Here is a 22,226-nt window from a genome sequence, read left to right on the forward strand (position 1 = left end):
TGAGCCCCTCTGGTAAAGCTTTGCCATCCTTCAGTACAAGGGACATTGTCAAGAGGGCAGAGATGTCACCTGAAGTGTATCTTCAGTGTGGAACCTCAAAAGGAATAAAATGTCAGTTAAAACAGGAAAAAATTCCTGGAGTCATGGTTAAGTGGTGAGGAAGGAAGAGAGGTCTGGTCAGAGCAGTGACATAAGGCAATTTCAGTGATTCTGAGTGATGTTTAGTAGCATCCAAGGGAAGATCACTGTTGGAAACAGTCAGCAAAATTCTGCTCCCATTTACTCCAGCGGGCTGGAAATAATTCCTGTGACATCAATGAGTTTAGATGCAGCACAGTTAAAAGCCAATGCTCATCCATTCAGGGATTTTATCACAATCCACCAAATATTTCCACTTGTAAAATCACTCAAAATGTTGTAGCAATTAATAAAGAAAATCTAAGCGGATTCACAGTTGGTTTATGAAACAAAAAGTGCTTTATTGACCATTTTATATGTGTGGCTGAGCTGTGTCTCTGTCTGACAATCCTGCCTTCACCAAGAGCTTCAGGCGCTGCAAGGCAACTGCAGCCACATTTAACAGAGCTGTAGCTGGCCAATAAGATGCCCACACATCTGTGCACCTGCATGCACAATTTTTCCTTGTTTTAGTTCACTCTGCCTCTCACAAAAAAAAAAAAAAAACACATTATGTGGTGAGGTGTCACTTCATCTAGTATTATTTAATTCTATATGGAATTTACTACTGTGAAAAATGGAAAATGTTTGAGGCTGGAGACTGAATGCTGCAGCTGGAGGAATATGGAAACACCTTTTCTTTGACAAGACTTACTTTTACTGACTTAATTACCAGTTGCTCAATATCACATCAAGAAGGCTGGGATGAAAGTCCTCTCTGTAACAGCTGACAAAACCAGGTATAGCCAGGAAAATGTGTGCTGGGATCAGTTCCAGCCGTTTGATGTTTGCCTACAAGGATAATTAGACTTTCAGCAGGTTTTGCCTCTTGCTGTGTTTTACCCTGGGACTCTGTAATTTTAACTTTCCTCAGCTGCTGAGCAATGCTCAGGTGACCTGGGAGGGGGCTTTTGTTCAGCCCCAACTTTGACTCTTGGGGACAATGCAGTGTTCTCACTCAGAACATCCCTCTGAGCAGTAGCTTTCTCAGGAGTATAGTCTTTACATGCCTCCTTTTTCCAGCATCCCTTTGTGTGGCAGCCCTGTGTCCATAACCAGCATCCCAAAATCCAGAACAGGAAAACAAGATATTTTTAGTGTCACAGTAACACAGTATAGACACACAATTCAAATAAATTACTTAGTAAATGCATCCATTTGCTGAAGGTTGCACCGAGTAAGGCCCTGGTAATGCAATTTAAATAAACACAAAAATAAATTCAAGAAATGCCTGTAAGAAATTACCTGTAAGACACAGTGTGGTGTGACACTCTGGTAAGGAGGGAGAAAATGAAGTCTGGCTGTTGGAGCTCTATCTCTCTTTGGGCTGAGAGCAATGCTCTGCTTCTTCCTTCTGGCTTTTTCTTAGGCCTTTAGGCACCATTAAAAGCACACATTTCTCTATAGAAACTGCAATATGTGTAAGTGACTGCAGGAGCTCCAGTCATACGTTCCTGACCTCAGGCAGTGGCACGAACCAGCTTCCCCTCCCAGCTGCTCTGTCCTGGTGTGAGTGTCCCCAGGTGTGACCACCCTGCTCTCTGGCTGGGCTAGGAACCATCTCTGCCCTAAGAGATGAGCCCTGGCACCTGGAGCACTGTGACACCTAAAGCACCTTGCAAACCTGTCTGATTTACCTTGCTAGAAAACACAAATCCAGATGTGCCTCTCTCTCACCAGATGCTGATGTGCAGAGAGACAAAACGCTGTGTTTAAATAGAGTGCAAAGAAGCAAACTTAACCCAAGTTTTCTCCAGAGCATTGAAGTTGTATTTTCAGTTACACTTCATTTTACTGTGGCAAATGTTTCCATGAAAGCATCTTTGAGTGTTTGTTTAGGAAATTTTATTTAGAAAAGTATCGAGTGAATTTCATTTATTCTGAAGAAACCTGATTGCACTTCAACACTTCTCTGTTAGTCCTCTACCATTACAATTTTTCAAGTTATATAGTTTTTTTTTAAATTAAGAAATGTACTAGCTCTCTAAAGTTTTAATTTCAGATTTTACCGATATCCTTCTATTATATTTATTTTTGGAACAAGTTTCATTAAGGACAATTCTCTAAATGTATTACTCTTTCTTTGTCAATCTTGTTTTTTCAGAAGAATAACATTTCATTTCCTAAAAGAAAAATTATATAAAGAAATACAGAATTATTACATTTGGAAAAAACCTCTAAGATCATGGAGTCCAACCATTAACCCAGCACTGCCAAGCCCACCCCTAAACCACATCCCCACGTGCCACATCTATACATTGTTTACATACCTCTAGGGATGCTGATTCCCTGGACACCTCCTGGACAGCTTGACAACCCTTCCATTGAATAAATGTTCATAATATCCAATCCAAACCTCCCCTGGCACAACTCGAGGCCATTTCCTCTTTTCCCGTCTGTTGTTACCTGGGAGAGGAGACTGACCCCCAAGCACAGCCTCCTTTCAGGGAGCTGTAGAGCTGCCCTTCATCAGACCTGTGCTCCAGACCCTGCCCCAGTTCCATTGTCCTTTGGACATGTTCCAGCACCTCAATGCCTTTCCTGCTGTGAGGAGCCCAAAACTGGGCACAGGATTTGAGGTGTGGCCTCACCAGTGCCCAGCACAGGGGACAATCCCTGCCCTGGCCCTGCTGCCCACACCACTGCTGACATAGGCCAGGTGCCCTTGGCCTTCTTGGCCACCTGGGCACACTCTGCTCATGTTCAGCTGCTCTCAACCAGCACCCCAGGTCCTTTTCTGGGCAGATTTCCAGCCTCCTGCCCCCAGCCTGGAGCACTGCAGGGGTTGTTTTGACTCAAGTGCAGAACCAAGGACTTTGCTTTGTAAAACCCCAAATATATAGTTATATACATAAACCTGTGTTTATTCTCATTCATAGAATTCCTTTCCCATTTCAGAACATTTATTTAGAACTGCAAAGAGTTTATGTCCTTTATATAATTTTCTTTTTAATTTTTTTTTCAAAGTTTTGCTGAGATTGGTACTAACACCACAAAACTTCCTGAACAGAATGTGCATTAAACTCCACAGTTTTCAGTAAGAACGTTTCATATTTTTACTAGTCTAATATAGGGAACATTTTCTTTTGAAATGTCTGATATTGTGAAGCTTTTTCTGAATTCATGTACACTCTTGAGGGAGTAAAAGGAGAAAAAGTGAAAAAAAGGAACCATGAAGATAATGAAAATGTGTAGTGGAGAGGCATGAGGGTCCTAGTGGTTTTCTTATTTGTGTGGGAGTTACAATACATGAGGGTTTTTACACAATACTATGCCCTGCTCCGTGGAGGTTTCCAAAGATGTTAGTTTGTGATCAAGCACTTGGCATTTTTGAACATAGATCCTCATAAAGCCTTGATTAGATACCAAGAAATTTCAGCAGTCCAGAACTTAGTTAGAAAATATTTAATGACTTATCCAGTGATTTTATTTCTGATAGGATATGTGTCAGAGATGTAAGTGATCCCATCAAATCTGCCAAAACATTCATAGCACATATTACACCTTTTTTCAAGATTTCTGGTCTGTATTCTGCTGTCCATCTGCACCTGACACAAAGGAGTAGGAGAGAAGCTGTGGTGCTGTTCCAAACCCACAGGGCTGCCAGCCATTATCTTAGAGGGCAATTTTTAAAATAATGTCCAGTTCTCCTGCTGCTCTCTGCCATGGGACTTGGCTTCCCTGATTCCATCCCTTCTCTGTAGTCCAGGAGGATGCTCTGTTAATCAAGCAACCATTTTACCCTGGTGAGTCTTAAAAATCAAAGCATCCTGCAAAGACACAGAAGGATACACTGAGAAAATTCCACTCCTGACACTGTTGCTTGAGCCATACTGGACTCAATTTGTACCCTTTCTAAACTGCTGACCCTAAACCTTATTCTGCTTAGGAAGGAACAATTGTGTAGGATCCCCAAAATCCCATAGAGATGTCAGCACAGGCTGCACCTCTGGATAAAAGCAGGGCTTTGCCTGAGAACAGGTGTCACACCTTCTTCCCATTTTAGAGCCCATTTCTTACAAGATCAGACCTAGTGCCTTACTGAAATCCAGTGATTTGTCAGGTCTTTGTGTGACAGCCAGGGGGAAACTTTAATGCAATTCCTTTCAGTGCAGGTGAACAAAAGCCCAGTGGTTCACCTGCTGTCTGTGAAATCCTCAGGAAAATGTCACTGCTGTGCCTGGCAGCTGCAGGGCTCAGCTCAAGCCCTCAGTTCAAGCTGGGACATTCACTGCTAGGCAGTAATTACAATGCAGAGTAAAGGTGTCTATAAAAGTGAAGACACTTGAAAAACCCCTGAACCCCAAAAGGTTCAGAATTCCATACCCTGGTGCATTAATTTTAAAAAACACAAACTGTCAACCTTTGGAAAATAAAAAAACCCCTTGGCTTTAAAACCCTGACATCCACCCTATTTCTTATTTAGCTATTACTTCTATTAAAATTTACTCATTTAAAACAAACAGATTCAAAAGCACTACAACTTAATGTTAAATACGAAAGGATCTTTTAATTACTCCCACTTTACAGTGATCTAGAAGTGGGATAACACATGGCATAAATTATGAATATTTTTCTTACCTACCACAAAAAATTAAAAACCCTTTTTAAGGTTCTATTTCAAGTGCTCAGCAGAGTCGATTCCTTGGCCATAAAAGCAAAACCACAGAGAGTACCTTAAAAATATCTCTCTGTGTCCAGCGAAAATTTTGGGAAGAGTTGCTGCTTCATGTGTTTCTTTTCCTGTCTCATTCAGACACAGAAATGCAGCAACAGAACCAGGGGCAGAATTCAAGCAAATTCCCTGCAGGGGATATTCTGATCATGCTTGTGCCATTAGTGTGTTCTCTCTATATATTGCTTGCAATTCCATAATATTTTAGCACATTAATATCTCCAATATGAATGCATTCCCCCCACTTTTCATTTCCCCCCAAACCTATGCTCAAAGGCATATCAATTACAGTAATTTCACGGTTATAAGCTGCACCATTTGACTAAAATTTTGGTCCGAACCCAAAATGCGGCTTATAATCAGGTGCGGCTTATATATGGACAAAGAATGAAAAGTTGCTGTTTTAGTTTGGAGGACAGGTGTCTACTAAGAAAGGCAGGAGCTTCTCTTTGAAATGGAAAATGCAAACCCCCTCCCTCCAAATTATTATAATTTTGAAATCAAGGGGCTTTCAGGCAAAAATATGAGAATTAGGAATAACAGTTCTTTACTAGGGAAATTAAAATAGAAATACAGTACTACAAAGAAATAAATCCCAAGCTCTGACAAAGTCAGAGTACAACCTGACACCCCGTCAGGCAGGGTGTTGGCAGCAGTCCCATTCCATGGTGGCTGCATCCTCCTGCAGTGACAGATGTGGCTCAGCTGGAGCAGTGCTCCTGTACAAGGTGCAGTTTCCCTCTGGAAGTCCAGTGGTGATGTGGAGAAATCCGGTTTTCCTCTGGAGTCCAGTGGAGAAAGGGGCTCCCTTAGTGTCCCAAAACCTCTGTTTTTATCTTGATAAGAAATGTTGGGCTCTTCCCCCTGGCTGGAGCAACTTCCAATGGGATGCAGTAATTTTATCAGTCCCACAGTGGGACTCAATGGCCATGAGCAGAAAATGACTGGCTGGAGGAAGGGTGGGTTGTGAAAAGATAAAGAACAATGCCCTGCCTGGTTTCAATGGATGGCCCATTACAGAATATCTGCCATTGAGATAAGGATCACTGCCCCCACCCTCAACAGATGTATTGTAACATGTGCCTTAAAATCAGGTGCGGCTTATAATCGTGAAATTACTGTACATGGCCACTAAACAAAAAGATGCCACAAATAATGGGATCTACTGTGTGTTGGCAGGCTGGCTGTGGATATAAAAGTCATATAAAACCTACTTGTAGCTGGGTTTAGTCCTGCCTAGATGAAGTCAAAATGGTCTTTACCAATGTCTCTGCTGGGGGTATATTTGACATTATATTCTTTGAATATGTGTGAAGATATCAAGATTTAAATTAAAATAAATGCATCCACATCATAATTGAAATTTCTATTTATTAATAAGTGGTGCAGTTTTTAAAGACAGAACATAAAAAAATCAGTTAAGAAGTATTGTTTGCATAATATATTGAAATAAACATATTAAATTTGTTCAAATATTGGACAGTGCCAGAATAGAAATTACACATACAGTTTAAAAATTACAATAAATAATATTATAAAGAGCACTAAAGGCCACTTGTATAAAAGTTGTGTTCCCTTGTCAGCCAGAATCTGAAAAGCATCTTTGTAGCATGGAGAAGATTTCAGTGAGCAAGGCACAAATACTAGTAATAATAAGATGCCATAACTAGAAAACAAAATGCATTTGCCTATGTAACCTTCAGTCTCAGCATGTTCTTCATGATGGAAATAGGATCCCATTTTCAGTATTTTGCTTCAATGAACTTCAGAGGGCAGCTACTCAAAGCTGAATTGGGAAGGATCAAATCTTACAGCCTAAAAAACCAGAAGGAAAAGTGATACCCAGGATCTTCATTCCCAGAGTGCCCAGCTACAAACCCTTAAAAATGCATCTTTTCCCTCTGCACCTCTTCAAAACAATCTTCAAATTGAACACCCACATCCAGCTGGGCTCCTGAAAAAGTGACATCCCACCAAATTCATGAGGTGCTGTAGGAGATTTAGGTTTGCAGTTCTTAGGCACCTAGAGCTTAGAGGTGGGGGCTGTGGGGTGCAAGGAATCAGATCGAGCTCTTTCCTCACATGCTCAGGATGGATTTAGTCCTTACCTAAGCAGATGTGACAGCTGTGCAGCAGCTGGGCTCCCAGCAGGGGTGAGGGTGCTCCTTACTCTGCATTTTCTGATTGCTTTAGGCTGTGATCTTGCAAACTGGCTGGACCATGGTGCTCTCCTGAGGGCACAAGGCAGTGCCCCCCTAGCCCAGGATCAGGTGGGTTTTAGTCTGCAGAGCTCATGGGCCACCATTGGAAGCAGAACATTTTAAACTATTTCCACTCTGGACTGTAATAATGCAGCAATGTTACAGATAAACACAGAGCAAATATAGCCAAAGTCCATTTAGGGACTTTTTAATCAATCTCTCCATGGTTTGAATTCCCTTTTATTTTGATAGGAGCCAGATTGATAAATTCAGGGTAGGGAAAAGCCAAGGCAAGGACAACAGACATTACCTGACTCGATTTTTTTTTTAAGAGTCAGCTCTTGAAGTAGAGCATAAACCACATTTATCATTCCTTCATACTTCAACTAAGGATTCACTTTTGCTTTAATCAAATAATCCCAGTTTGCATTTAAAATGAGGAAGCTTAATTGATAATGATGCTGCAAAGAGAGGCACACAATGTAAACACAGACTGACCTTTTGAAAACTTCCAGACATGTGGCATTTGTTAGGAACTGAAAATCACTCTTAAAATGTAGCCAAGAAAAATGTCTCCAGATCAGTGCTGTCCTTCACAGAAATTTATAAAAAAGGCAGATTAGAACCCAGCCCTGCTCCCAGTACATCACTGTGAGAAGGTTTCTAACTTACTTCAAGGAGAGCAGAGAAAATCTTCACAATTTCAAATTACTCAAAAATTCAAAAATATCTCAAGGCCTGAAATGAGAGTCATCAAAGTCATTAATACTTTTTAATGTTAAGTACATGCAAACAAAGTGCTAGTGTCTGTCAATATGCTAGAAAGATCTGACCCAAAGAGAATTGATAACTCTTAAACTGAAACATCACGAAGAAGAAGATATAAATCTAATGAATTACTATTATGAAGGCCATTTTAGACCAAAATGCCTTTCCCAAATGGAATTGAGAATAGAGATTCCTCGTATGTGGAAACAGATCTTGACCTTCTTAATCTTACTAGGATCACCCACAGTTTATTTTGCATTGTCCAGTATCTATGGCTGGAACATAAATCACAGTTCCAAGGTGGATGCCCTCCCTGGACCCATCCTGATTGGAGTCTGATGAAGTTTGTGTGCACAGCCCAGACCAGGGATGGCTTTCAGATCTCTTGCTGGTGACACCTTGACACGTATCTGTTGTCAGCACAGACAGCAGAACTGGTGGATGCCCTATTTTTAATCCTCATGATGAAAAGGCAGAGAGCTGCTAAGAACAGCACCCCTATGAACAGAGCAGTGACAGGTTTCAGTGCTAAGAAGGAAAAATAAATATTAAAATAAGTTAATCAGATCTGCCTGTCTCACTTCTTGGATCTGCTTCACAGGATCCACAGATGTCTACTGCAGATGATCTTGCTGAGTTTATCACCAGTGCTTTTTAAGGAGAGGCAGATCTTATCTGGTATATTAAATATTTCACGATGTGGCTACAAATACCTGACCTGACACTTTTAAGATGTATATTGCAAATTGGTGATAGCAGGGCAGAGAAAATACTGACTTCAAGACAGTTCAGCTGCAAAGTGTGCAGGGTGCAGGACAGCCCAAATCCTGCTTTCCCTGGGGCTGTGCTCTGGGTGCAGGTGAATATTCATCCAAGTCTCTGCTCTGCCTTGGATTTTCTCTTGGAAAGAACATACCTTTATAAGGAGCCTATTTATGGATTTTTCAACTGGGTTTAATTCTGGGAAAAGATTATTTTATACAACCTGTGATGAAAAGAAAACAGAAACCTGAACTGAAAAATTTCAGTGGGAATTGGACAGGGAACAGCATGGCATAGCCACTGCCAAAGACAGTCACAAACAAATTGATCAGACTGCACCTGCTTTTTGGCTGCCTTGATTTTTGATTGCTTAGCTCTAGAAAACATTTAAAGAAGGACCAAACTCAGATGAAATCAGTAGGAATGACAGGCCCTTGACATACAAGAAAACTGAAGTAGGCCTGTCTAGCACATGCTTACATCAACTTTAGAAGTGTAGCAATGTTAAAGTAATTTCTCATTCTTTTCCATTCTCTTGTCATGTGGGGGTTAAATCTCACAAGTTGCCACAGACATCTATTACTATTTCAGAAAGCCTGCGACAGGTACAACCCAGGTATTTCCAAGAACTGCAAAGGCCAAAGAATTATTCTCAATATGCCAAATTATAACGAATTACACTTTGGTCATTTACTTTTATTCTTTTCAAATTTAGCCACAAAATTGTGCCAAACACAGATGATCTTTCAGGTCAGTGCTATTTTGTAAATTAAGTAATTACCAAAATGGTGCCTCATACCATCATAGTTACTGGCTTTAGAACAGCTCCATGGTCTCAGCCCAGTCTTCAAAGGCTGGTGTAACTGGTCTGCAGTATTTAATCCAGTAACAACAGCAATTTGTTCTCCCTGAAGATCCATTCCAGAAGGATGAATCATGATTTAGCTGAAGAAACAGATGAAGCAAGAAGATCCTAATCCTTTAGATGTCTCTTCCAATAGAGAATAAACAATGAAGATGAAGGCAATGCTCACATCTGGGAAAGAACAGAAGCTCCCTGGATGGAATGACTGTTATGAGATGTCTACAATACTGAGGAATTAAACCAAAGTTTACTATGGTTGAAAAAACCCAAGAAAATATTGTCCATTGGAGCACTTTCTATGCAGGGCTGAGCAATACCCAGTAAGCACTGGGAAGCCCAGTAATTGTTCTTGGCTCTGACTGTGCCAAGGGGTCTCAGTTGTGCAGCTGCAGTGTAATACAAGCAGTTTCTACAGAAAGTCCCTTTTCTAACATCTTATTTGGGCCAAATCCTTACATCTTTTTGGTCAGTGACCTGGCCACAGAGGAGAAGTTGTGTGGAGTGTCAGAGGTTGCTCTGGACATGAGCTGGGGATGAGCCATGGCAGAGAGGCTGCACCTTGGATCAGTGGGGGAGAGGTGAGAGCCTTAACACCGATGGCGTGGTCTCTGATCATCTACGTCACCTTCTGCTCTCTTTGAAGTTAGCAGACATTTGGTGATTGTAGATAACTGAGTTACAGTGAGATTTAGCTCATGCTAAAGTTGCTGTGTGCCTTGGTTCCTGTCCCCTGTGCTCACTGACTGTAGTCCTTCCTTTCCCACCAGCTGTAAAGAGTGTGCAGCCATCAAGCTGGACATCATATGGATGCTATTTCATGGACAAATTGACTGACACCAGGTAAGACCTGTACAGGACATTTGGATATGCTAGTTTCACTAACTCTATAGGTACTACATTCCCACTGTAGTGGTGAGACCTTGTGATTTGTTTCTTTCCAATGGTCCAGTGATTTTCCTGGTCTCCTCCTTCTCATTCATTTCCAACTTCCATTAAAAAATGCTGAGGCCTAGGGAGCATACTTATCTCTCTGTTGCTCAGGGACACATGACAAAAATAGTGATTATTTATTCATATATTCTTAAATATAGCACACATTCATGGATTTGAAGCACTCCATTTCCAAGAGAAAAGGTAAACACAGAGAAACAGATCCTGGCAGCATCTCACACTGTAGGACTTGCAGGGAAGAGAATAGCAATTTTCTGCACATCTAGGAGCTCAGAGCACTTGGCAAATATTAGGGAATCGAACCTTTCAACCTGTGAGCATGTGTGGAAGTGTAACTCTCAATTAAGAGATTGGGAAACTGAGGCTGAGTTACATTATGCATCTTACTTAGCAGCACCTAAGTCAATAGAAGAGTGGGGTGTATAAACCTGGTGTTTCCTACACTGAACAATCTTGTTTTTGTAACAAAGAAAATTTGGCCCCATAAGTAACAAAGAGATTTAGCAAAAGATTTTCTAAAAAAAAAGCATTATAATCCTACTTTGAGCAATTTTATAAACACTGGTGAAGATTTTCAAAATAGTTTGAGGGATTTCTATTTACATTTTACAATAAATAAATAGCTTTGATCAATCCCAGGAGGTGGCTTTGATGATTTAAAATCCTACCCTTAATTTCATTTCAACATTGTATTTCAGGAGTAATTATATAACAGATCACATGAGAAACATTTCGTTCACAAAGACATTTCAATAAGGTCATACTTTAACTCAGGTTTTTCCCTGCTTTTGATATTAGAAATTCTTGGCTTGGTTGATTAGAGATTGATTTGCTTGTATTGGAAAATGATTCAGACGTTATGATTCCACAAAGGGATATTGTTCCTGAAAACCTTTTTATTTTGCTGCTCTGTTTACAAAATGTAGCAAAGACCACTGTATCTTGTCTGTAACCAATTCACCATTTTTGTATTGAAGAGTACCGGATAGATACGTATCATGGAAGAAATCAGCTGTACCATTTATATAGGGCAAAGTCATGCAAACCATGCTCAAAACTAAGCTCCTTAGTTTTGGTAGCATGAAAAAAACTGCATCAGTAAATTGTATGAAATGGTGCAGAATGACTACCACTAATATCACATGCATCTTATGCAGCCATTGGTGTTTTGAACTAGTAAGCTTTGGGTGTAGAGTAAGTGAGATATACAAAGTATGCTTACATTACAAGGAGAAGCCAACCAGTGACTGCCCCCACACGCACTTTTAAACCGGCTTGTTGGACGGGGTCCATATGGAATCTGAAATGCCATCTCCTGTCGAGGACAAAGGCATGGAGCCACTGGGTGTGAAAGGGTCTGTGTCTGTGTCTGTCTCCCCCTCTGCCAGGTAGCGTTTCTCCCTCATCCACGCCGCTCCCCCGTTGGGCCCGAAGGGGAAATCCTCTCTCTCCTGGGAGATGCTGAAGCCGCTCGGGGAGCGCTCCAGCTCCTCGTGGTTGACGGAGAGCAGGGACAGGGGGGTATCGCTGTCTCTCGTCAGGCTCCTCCTCTGCCTCGGAGACACCTTGTCTGAGTAGGGGCTCTGCAGGTCCCCTTGGCAGTGGTAGCTAACCTGGGAGTCCATTAATGTGAATATAGGCAAAACTGTCGGCCTTTCTGCATATGAAGTTGAGGAAGGTGTGGCTTGCAGTTTGCCAGAGTTTTGCCCACCTATTGATAAAGGTTGTGAGTGAGCCGTGTGACCCCGTGCTGAGAAACCATAGGGGCTGACTTTGTTGACTGGAACCTGCTGGAAGTTGTAAGGAGTTTCACGAGAACACTGCTCAGTATATTTGTATATTATTGTTTTTAATTCGGAATATTTGTTTTCTTCTCTCTTCTCCCTTGCAGGAGAAGCGGTTTCTTTCAATGGACTTATCTCAGCAACTTGTATCTGCAGCTGCTCCATGTGATGCATATGCATATCAACAAGAAAATCCAGTTTCTTCCCCATGTCATTTACCTGGAAAATACCAACATCATGATATTGCCTCAAGTCAGTTCAAAAAGAGTTCATGATTCCATACATGCACTGCCCCAGCAGTGGTGTGCTGCCGTGTTCATTGCTCGTGGAGGCACACACCATAACCATGACCTTCCCTCAGCATCCTGAAATGCATGACAGCTTATCCTCTAACTGCCTCAGAAGAAGAAGACCCATCCCTATGAACTGTGCCAAAAAATTATTAGTCTTGCTGGATATTTAACAGTACAGGATCCAACAGGACTCAATAATGTTATGACAAAGTCTTGATACCTGTAGTAAATAGCTACTATCAAAATGCAATTTATGGAATTACCATTGCATGCAAACCAGTTCTCTGTTATTCACAGAATCATCTAGGCTGGAAAAGATCTTTGAGACCATTGAGTCCAACCTATGACCTAACACCCCCTAACAGTCCCACAGCATCAGGGTTACATATCAGGACTAGTTTCCTTTCTCTTTTGGATAGGGCCCAAGAGCAGACAACCATTTTGAATACAGACCCTGCAGGAAAAGGGCTTGCTCACACCAATACCAGATGTGATGAGTACTGAAGTTACAGGAATGAAAAACACTTCAACATCATGGTTAGGATCTTCTGCCATACACAGTGACATTGATTCACCCAGTTTCAAAAGGCACACTTCCCAGGTAAGCAAATTCTTTCATGAAAAACTAGCAACATAGTTTTGTGATCATTAGAACAAGATCTCTGTGAGTCTTCACCACCACCAGCACAATTCTGCCTGGGTCAGCCAGAGTCATGCAGAATTTATGTCAGCTCTATCACTTCTGAACAAGCACCTCAGCCTCTGTCATTGCCATGAAATTACTTACCTGCCTCTCAACTTTAACAAATTTTCCCATCATACTTTGGTCTTCAGTATCAGCTGTAGATGCTTTGGCTACATATGGTTCATTTCTATAAGGAATTAATAACTCTATTAGAGTTCAATATTTCTTTGCATCACAATAAGCAATTTATATCAAAAAACCAGAATTACCATCTTGTTGATTTATTCATATAGATCCTTGGACCCCATTTAGCTGTTTATACAAATAGGAGAGAAAGTCTATTCTCTATGATGCTAGTGCATTTCTAAAAAATAGAATCTTGAATTTTAATTTTTTTGTTTTTTATAAATTTTAGATAAAGATATAAAAGCTCCAGAAGTTCAAAATAAAATTTAAATTAATCTCCTGCTTGTTGGAATAATTTCAGGTTTGTGAAAATTATTGATATAGTGCAGTTAGTGGGTCTACAGATGGCATGTGTTTTCAGAACAAGATGGCCATGTGTTTTTAAATCTAATTCTTTATAATTAGTGTCTTTCGAGACTGAATCTGATTTTCAAGGATGAGTGTGTTTTTTTCCTCAATTTCATTATATCAAATATTAAGTGTCAGAGATTGGAAATGCTGAAAAGAGACAGTCTGGTCTGGAGATTTAAAACTGATTCCAGGTTTTCATCTGTGCAATTTCCTCTTACCTGTCCATCAGATGGACCAAATTCACTAGGTAAGAAGATGATCTCTAACTAAAGAGCTTGATTTATAACTTCATGGGATCTTGGATGCTCATGATCAAGTTAAACCTTTATCCAATGGATTCCAAACTGATGTCAAAGGAATCAACATCTTCCCATAATCTATGGCAAAGTCTAGAACAACAACTTCTGAGCGCTTTGCTCTTTAACATGATTTGGAACAAATATACTCTAAAACTTTTTAAATGGTCAGTTCTCATCTTTCCTGACAAAATCTAAAATATGGCTGTGAATAAATCATGTTAGAGCAAAATCTATACCTAAAACATGTCAGATTTTCCACTTTGGGTTATGGTGACGGGGTTACTGGTGATATGAAACTGCTCATGCAGTGTTTCCAATCTGCTTTCCTCCCCAAATGTTCACTGCCTTTTCCATATACCTAGGTCTCTGTCTTCACATTTATGTGGTTCAGATTTTTCCCTGTGTGGGATAGTTTATTTTCTGTAAGATTGCTTTTGTTCTGAGTAACCATGACAGCTTTGGGGACAGATTGTTGATGGTTGTGGTGGTTTTTGATGGATATTTATTGACAGATTGATAGTTGTAAACAACAGAAGAAATGTCATTTATTATTGATTTTTTTTCTGTATGGAATGCAGCAATACAATAATACAGTGCAACTTTCACACCCAGAAATCTGTTATTACAATTTATTTTGAGTATCTCTCCCAATCACTGGTTTAAAAGCAGCAGCATTAAAAATCTTTGCTTGCCGTTTGGTGGACACTTCAGGAAGATAACTAATTTACTTTCAAACTGTTAATGACTTTTATTGAGCTTTTAGGTGGGTTTGCAAGTTAAATGTTAGAAAATTAGCACATCAGCAATCAAATGTATGTATTTAACTTAAAAGTGGAGAAGCTGAGCTGGACAGTTAAGAAGCCATTGTTTAGATTTCCACCACACATCGTTCTTAGGGAAGATAGCGACTTTCTGGCTCAATGTTTATCTACGTGTATCTCATAGCAACATATCCTCTCAGTGTCATTACTATAGTAGTGGATGAACAAAAATTATAATTATTGGAATGAATTAACTTTTCATTTCTGTTTTGGGCTGTGCTAAATACTAGGTATAAAAGAATTCACCTGGGAGACTGCTGTGAAGGGTAAGAAAAAGCTCCTCCCTTTTGGGATTTCTTATGCTTGGGAGTAGATGGAGGTCCAGGTGTAAAAATCATATCTACTCTGAAAAAAAGAAAAGTGCAACTGTGTAAGTCCATCTCCAAATGCTAACACACGACAGAATATGCTGTGCATCTCAGAAGCAAAGATTCAAAAAGGAAGCACAGGTTGATTTGGTAAAACACTGAGGGTCATGATGTGTTTGCTCTCTTTTGGGTCACAATTCGTGCACTGAATTGCAATTACCTGGTAATTTACTGGTAATTAAGTAGTGCTCTAGATCATTCTTTCCAAATGTCAACATTTGAAACAAAACTTCTTTTCCTTCAAAGGAACCAAACAGCATGATTGTAAAAAAATATCCTATAGCAGCAGCTCTTGAAAATGCCAGTAGATGCATCAGATTTTGTGCAGGCTAATGAAAATCAGAACTTGGCAAAAGGTAGAATTTCTGACATCCCTAATAAACCAGTAACATTCTGTCAGTTGTTGTTTCTAATTGTCAGCAATATTTTAGTCTTTACTAATTATTCTTTTGGCTTGAAAAACATAACTTTAGATCAAGTTGCATAAGGAAGTCTACTTGATTTTTTATTTCGCCCAAAAGCAGAAAGATTGTTTGGAATGCTACAACACATAATTATACTCTTTTACTATACCAAATGTTCTTTCATTTATCATATCCAACTGCTCAGGTGCAAGTAAGTCTCTGTTTATTCATCTCACCCCCCACAATAGCCACATATCAACCAGCACTAGTCCACAGACCAGTTACCTGTATTATTGGACAATCCATGCAGACACCTTTGCATGGTTTCACAGTGCCTCTTGGAGTTTTGAAATGGAACTTGAAAAAGCTCCAGGCAAGCCTCACAAAGCTGGTTAGATATTGGCTTGATCCCTGGGCATTGCTGACAGATGTATAATGCACTTGAAAAAGAGGGAGCCCAGTGCAAGGAAAATCACTTTGAAATACAAAATTACCAAGGAAGATAAGAGCAGTCTTTCAAAGCCAGGTTAAGTCCAGACAAGGCCCAAATGTGCAGCAGGAGTTGCCCTCCCTCAGCCCATTCTGGAGAGGAATTAAGGTGTTTGTGTGGAATTCTGCTGCTTAGAGTCCCTGAGGGCCTCAGAGAATGTGCTGTGCAGACTGAGCACAGACAGCTCCACACATCTGCACACACATCTGCCCAGATGTGCACCCACACAGAATTACAGCTCCACACATCTGCACACACATCTGCACAGATGTGCACCCACACAGAATTACAGCTCCACACATCTGCACAGATGTGCACCCACACAGAATTACAGCTCCACACAGCTGCACACACATCTGCACAGATGTGCACCCACAGATTTACAGCTCCACACATCTGCACAGATGTGCACCCACACAGAATTACAACTCCACACATCTGCACAGATGTGCACCCACACAGAATTACAGTTCCACACAGCTGCACACACATCTGCACAGATGTGCACCCACACAGTTTTACAGCTCCACACATCTGCACAGATGTGCACCCACACAGAATTACAACTCCACACATCTGCACAGATGTGCACCCACACAGAATTACAGTTCCACACAGCTGCACACACATCTGCACAGATGTGCACCCACACAGTTTTACAGCTCCACACATCTGCACACACATCTGCCCAGATGTGCATCCACACAGTTTTACAGCTCCACACATCTGCACAGATGTGCACCCACACAGATTTACAGCCCCAAGCTCTGACCCGGGCTCACAGCTCAGGGGATGAGCAGCATAAAGGTTTGTAGGTGTGCCTCAAAAGCACATTGCAATGAATCCCCTCTGTGAGGGAACAGCTGCAGATGCAGACTGCACCTGAACCTTCACAGAGGCCTGAAATCCCAACTTTTTTTCAGACAAAACCTTCTGTGCTGACGTATTTTTGCACTTTTATAGGATGTTTTTCTAGGTATAGGTCATCAGATAATCCAGCTCAAAGAAAAGTTCATGGAGAGAAAATATTCTTTTATTTAGCATCTGTAAAATGGGGAGAAGGAGAGAAATTTGATCCTGATGAAATAAAGCAATGGTCAAGGAAATTCACAGGATTTTTTTAACTCTCATGTCCTGGCTCTAAATCTGAGCTAGTGGTCTCTCCCTGCAGTTATCCCTACTAGCTACTCACTTGCCTTTTGTTTTTGGGAAAAGGTTTCTCATGGACCAGCTACATTGTGCACAGACATAGTTTCTGGGTTGCCTTGTACACAAATAGGCCAAAGTTCTTTACCTATACTTTACTTTCATCTACCAGAGGATTCTTACCTTGCCTGAAGATATTTTATTCTGGAAAGCATATCAAGATGCCCTGCTGAGTATTGCTCTATCACATCCTTTACATCATAAGGCCTCAAAGTCTCCTTGAATTTTTTTTTATAGAGACGAAACTGTAGTATTCTGCATAATAAATATAAAAAAAATATTAATTTCTTACATAAATGCCATGATGAAAGTTTCCAGTTTTATCAAAATATGGATGAATTCTCTGGGTGTTTATAAATTGAGCATGTTATTTCTAAACAAGGCGATAAAATATAAACAAAGAAACTGTAGCATCATACCATACTTGAAAATTTATAATAGTTGGCTTTGCATAAAAAATAGTCTAAAACAAATGGTTTAAAGCTTCAGAATCACAGTTGGAGCTTGACTTTGAACAACACGAGTCACAGGAGATTTTGAAGCTGTGAAGTGGAAGCTGCTCCTTTCGTGCTTCAGCCCATTGTAAAGCTAATTTATAGTATATGCAATGCTGAATCATTTTCAGCTTGGTTTTAATTTTGCACCTGGGAAAGTTTTGGATAGGAGATGCTAATTAGATATAAATGTGGAAGTTAAGAATTTAGCAGCAGTTCAGGTTGTGAAGAGGTGAAAACTTTCTAGAACTGCCTGAAATGTCCTTGAAGAAAACAGCTGTATCACATTATTGTTGTTGTAATGATAATGATTGCTGTTACCATTGCTATTGTTATAAAATGATCTAGTAATTAGTAACAGAATTCTTATAACAAGGAACACTGCTTGCCAGAACACTTGAAAAATGCTTGGCATTCTTTTTTTATCCTTTTTCTGTTTATAAATTAATTTAAATGTCTATATCTTGGTAGATTAAATAAATAGAAAAAATGCATTTAAATAATGAAATCTTTATCTTCATCTGGTTTAGACTTGGGTTCTGGATGTTTTCCAGATACTTGTTGGTCTGAACTGGGAAACTGCTGTCATCTGTTAAGACTGTAACTTTTTTTTTATTTAAGGTTGGTGGGTTTTTAAATCTTTTTAAAGATAAAGTATAAAATTTAAAGTATAAACTTTCACTTAGCAAAGATAATTATATTACAGCTTTCTAAGGGTGGCTGATTCTTTATCTCTCTGGCTTAAAAATATTTCAAGGTTTCAAAATTATACCTGTGTCTATTTTAGCCAAATTATATATGGTAACAGCAAAACTACTCATTCAAAACTTAAATGAACAATAGGGATCACAATGTTAGCAATTCTAATTTTAAATCTCCTTGATCATGACCCTGAAATCCATTAAGTGGTTTTGTCTGAAAGAATTACTCCCAATTAATGTTCAGGATCTGGGTACACCACACAAGAAAAAAAGAATCTTGGCTCCTGATTGAGTTTAAATGGAAATTGCATGAATCAATTAGATTTGGACAGGATGTGGGGAAGAATTTTTTCAAAAGTAACAATAACATATTTGAAAGCAAGCTGGAATCAGGGAAAGAAAGGGAAATCTATGGAGGACAGGGATGAAGAAGCTTCCACTGGGAGAGAAGTCATGGGTAACATGAGCAAAGCCTGTGTCACTTGGCTTTCAGCAGCCTTAAGAAAACCTGGAATTTTTGGAAACTGATCCTCCTGCACCCAATTAGAAAAGAACCAGGAGGGTACAAATCATGGTTATATACATATAAATATATAGTTATATTTTTATTATCATCTTCCATGAAGTTCTAAGATAAATGTGAGACACTCCAGACTTGCAGTATTCCACCTGGCAGGTGGTAAGTCCTGGCCCAAAAATTAACAACTTCTAGAATAAACAGCAATTGCAATGAAATCAGAGTGTTTTCCCATGGGGGCATTTTTCAAGGAAGGAGAGTAAAAAGTACTGCATCAATGAGTAACAAAGCATCAGTGAATCAATTCTCTTTGCTTAATGTGCTAAACACATGACCAAGGCTTACTAGGAGTTTTCCAGCCTAGGGAATTTCTCTTGTGACATGAAAATAGAGGTGACGTGTTACAAGCCAAAAACTGCTGAAATGGAGACCTCAGCATCTAATAAAATATGACAGCTGAAAATAGGTTGGACACTCATACAATTGTGAATTGAGTCAGCTCAGAGTTTTTTGTTAAGCAAAAGTTCCCATTGCATATAAATATTAGTCACTAAATTGAGAAAGGTGTATTTATACAAATTTTTAACAAGGAACAGTACGCAATATTATTTTATAATAAAAACACTGTGGAGTATCTTGCAAAATGACATGGTCAACATTACTAAAAGCTTTCTTCCTTCTGCATGTTTTCAACAGACTGAATAGGGTCTGTCTCATGTTTTTGAAAACATTAGAGTGATCTCATGTATTGCACCTAAAAAAAAGCAGTAACAGAAACAGTGAATCAACATGTAGCAACATAGTACTGTTATTTCCTGAAGCAAAATCCTTCAAAAAGAATTTACCTGACAGCTCGGATGGCTGTCTTGAATGTGGGGATCATATCTTCCATAGGGAAATCACTACTGTCACCTCTGTCTTCTGCCATGGGTTCCCCTGTTCCTGCATCTGCAAAGCAGGTAAAAAATACAGATGTGTGAACATCTCACCACAACAATATTTAGGGGGATATCTGGCTGAATAAAGCACTACATAAAGTAAGTGAAATTTAATAAAGAAATATCTCTTACAGCTTCTTTCACTAGGCAGGTCTTGAAAGGGATTTAATTTTTTGGGACAGCTGTAAGACACATTACTGAAAGATCTCCTCCCACATTCCAGCATTTCTGAAACACTAGGAACGTTTCTTCCTTCCCAATGGATCTTTGCCCAAATTATTTTATTTTGCATAAAGACTAAAACAGGTTGTAGAAGCCACAGGCCATGTTCTCTCACTGGCACCACCAGGAGCTCATGTACCTCCATGAAGGAGAAAATGAAGTTCCTGGTGTGGATACTCAGGCTACATCCATGGTAGCATGTTCAGCATGCACTAGTGCCAGCTGTAATTTAAGGGCCATTTCGATGTTATGGGCAAGAGGAAAATGTGTGCTCAGGACAGCTGAGAGGAAAAATGCCCTTTAATGTTGCATGGAGATCCAATGGAAACCTCTGAGGGGAAGCAGGTTTGGGAAGAGAGGGGAGGGAAGAAGACATTGGCTCTATAAACAAGGTTTGGGATGGCAGTGGGGGTATATTTGAGATGCCAGGGCACAGGCTGCTGCAGGGCTGGATGCAGGCAGGAGAGAGCTACCTTAGCATAGCATCCTTGCTCTTAAACCAGGCCATGATGGCATGTGCTTTTTGGGGGATATAGATTGATTGCCCAGTGTGCTCACTTTTTCCAGGTCAAACAGACTGAATCCAGCACTGGCCTTATCCCACATCAATTGCAGTTTTTGAGAGGGGCTGTTGTTTGATTCCAAGCATTGTGTTGTCTGGACTCCAGGAGTCTTTTCCTTGGGCTTGGCCCAAACATACTACATAAAACCAGCTACCAGACATACTTGTCCCAGAAAGTCACAAACCTTCAACAGAATATGCAGAAGAACAAAGTAAAATGGGGAGAACAGGGGGTGCATAGAAAGAAATCAACCCAGATGGGCTACCTTCTGAGCTTTGCCAAAAAGCGTATGCTTTCATTCGGAATGCAGTGCGAAAACGCTCCTTATTATTCAAGACAACATTCTTAGGCTCTTTTGAAGGACTTTCTTCAATGGCATCTACATTCAGAGGGGTAAATAGCTTTCCTTTAGTATTGGTACCACGAACCCGATCCAAGAGACCCAGCTTTTGGCTACAAAACAAGCAAAAGTAATAATTTTCCTCCTTTGTACACTATTAACTTGTTTTCATGATGCTTTAAGTAGATAATGGGCTAAAAAATTGTTTTGTATACCAGGACACTGCTGGGGCTACCATAATTAATCAATGTCTTTGCAAGCAACAGTTAAGCTCCACAGATAATTAACTGCTTTTCATCAGCATTTTTTGGTATCAATGTTGGAAATGTTACCAGAGGGTCATGCTATCCTCTCCATGAAAGGTGTCACAGTGCTTCAGCTCACGTAGCACACCTGGAGCAGTAGTTTTATTATTAAGACATGAACCAACACTACTGCCAAGGGCAGGGATGTCATTCACTAGACCAAGTTGCTCAGAGCTCCATTCAGCTTGGCCTTAAAACACTTCCAAGGGTGGGACATCCACATATCTGGGCAACCTGGTCGAGTGGTTCCAGTGCAGAATTTCTTCCTAATGTCTAACCTAGACCTGCACTCTTTCAGTTTGAGGCCATTCCTCCTCATCCTGTCACTACACACCTTTGTTAAAAATACCCCTCCCATTTTCTTGCAGTCTCCCTTTAGGTACTAGAAGTTTCTCTAAAGTCTCCTCAGACCCTTCTCTTATCCAAACATAACAACCTCAACTCCCTCAGCCAGGAATAAAATAAAGTCAGATGTGCTGTGAACCAAATAAATCACCAGCAAAACTCTAACAAGGCTTTGCTAAGCACTGATTAGGGACATGGTAGGGCAGGATACCCTGTTTTCTCTCCACTGTGGCCTACAGGAGTTGTAGTGAAGTGACAAATTTAATTCCTCTGATGATTCCTTGCACTGCCTGTCCTCTTAGAGATTTACTGCCCAAATACATTTGTCCTTCAGTGTCAACACAGAGATATAATTTCATTTACCTGCCATTTTGCCAGCATCACTAACCCTCCTGACAGCCTGATGATGGTAATGATCTTAGAGGTAATCACTAATACCACTAAAAGTGCAACAGGAATAGGAATTTGCTAGTGAGTTTATCAGCTTGTAGGTGATAGATAGTATAAATATTTTA

At 40.1% G+C, this 22,226-nt stretch overlaps 1 protein-coding gene across 2 annotated transcripts in view; it reads right to left on the minus strand.

Moving 5' to 3' along the window:
• Window positions 1-6,206: 6,206 nt before the first annotated feature.
• The window catches only part of KCNQ3 (potassium voltage-gated channel subfamily Q member 3), a 192,906-nt gene continuing 176,886 nt past the window's right edge, over window positions 6,207-22,226 (minus strand). For both annotated transcript variants that reach the window (XM_033057541.1, XM_033057533.1), the window contains 6 exons: window positions 20,987-21,174; window positions 19,844-19,946; window positions 17,410-17,541; window positions 15,065-15,163; window positions 13,264-13,348; window positions 6,207-12,402 (listed from right to left, as the gene is read on the minus strand). In XM_033057541.1, coding sequence (XP_032913432.1) covers window positions 11,665-12,402; window positions 13,264-13,348; window positions 15,065-15,163; window positions 17,410-17,541; window positions 19,844-19,946; window positions 20,987-21,174 — 1,345 coding nt within the window. In that variant the 3' untranslated portion in view covers window positions 6,207-11,664. The remainder of the gene's footprint in view (window positions 12,403-13,263; window positions 13,349-15,064; window positions 15,164-17,409; window positions 17,542-19,843; window positions 19,947-20,986; window positions 21,175-22,226) is intronic.

The sequence above is a fragment of the Catharus ustulatus genome, chromosome 1, assembly GCF_009819885.2.
Source record: "Catharus ustulatus isolate bCatUst1 chromosome 1, bCatUst1.pri.v2, whole genome shotgun sequence".
Lineage (NCBI taxonomy): Eukaryota > Metazoa > Chordata > Aves > Passeriformes > Turdidae > Catharus > Catharus ustulatus.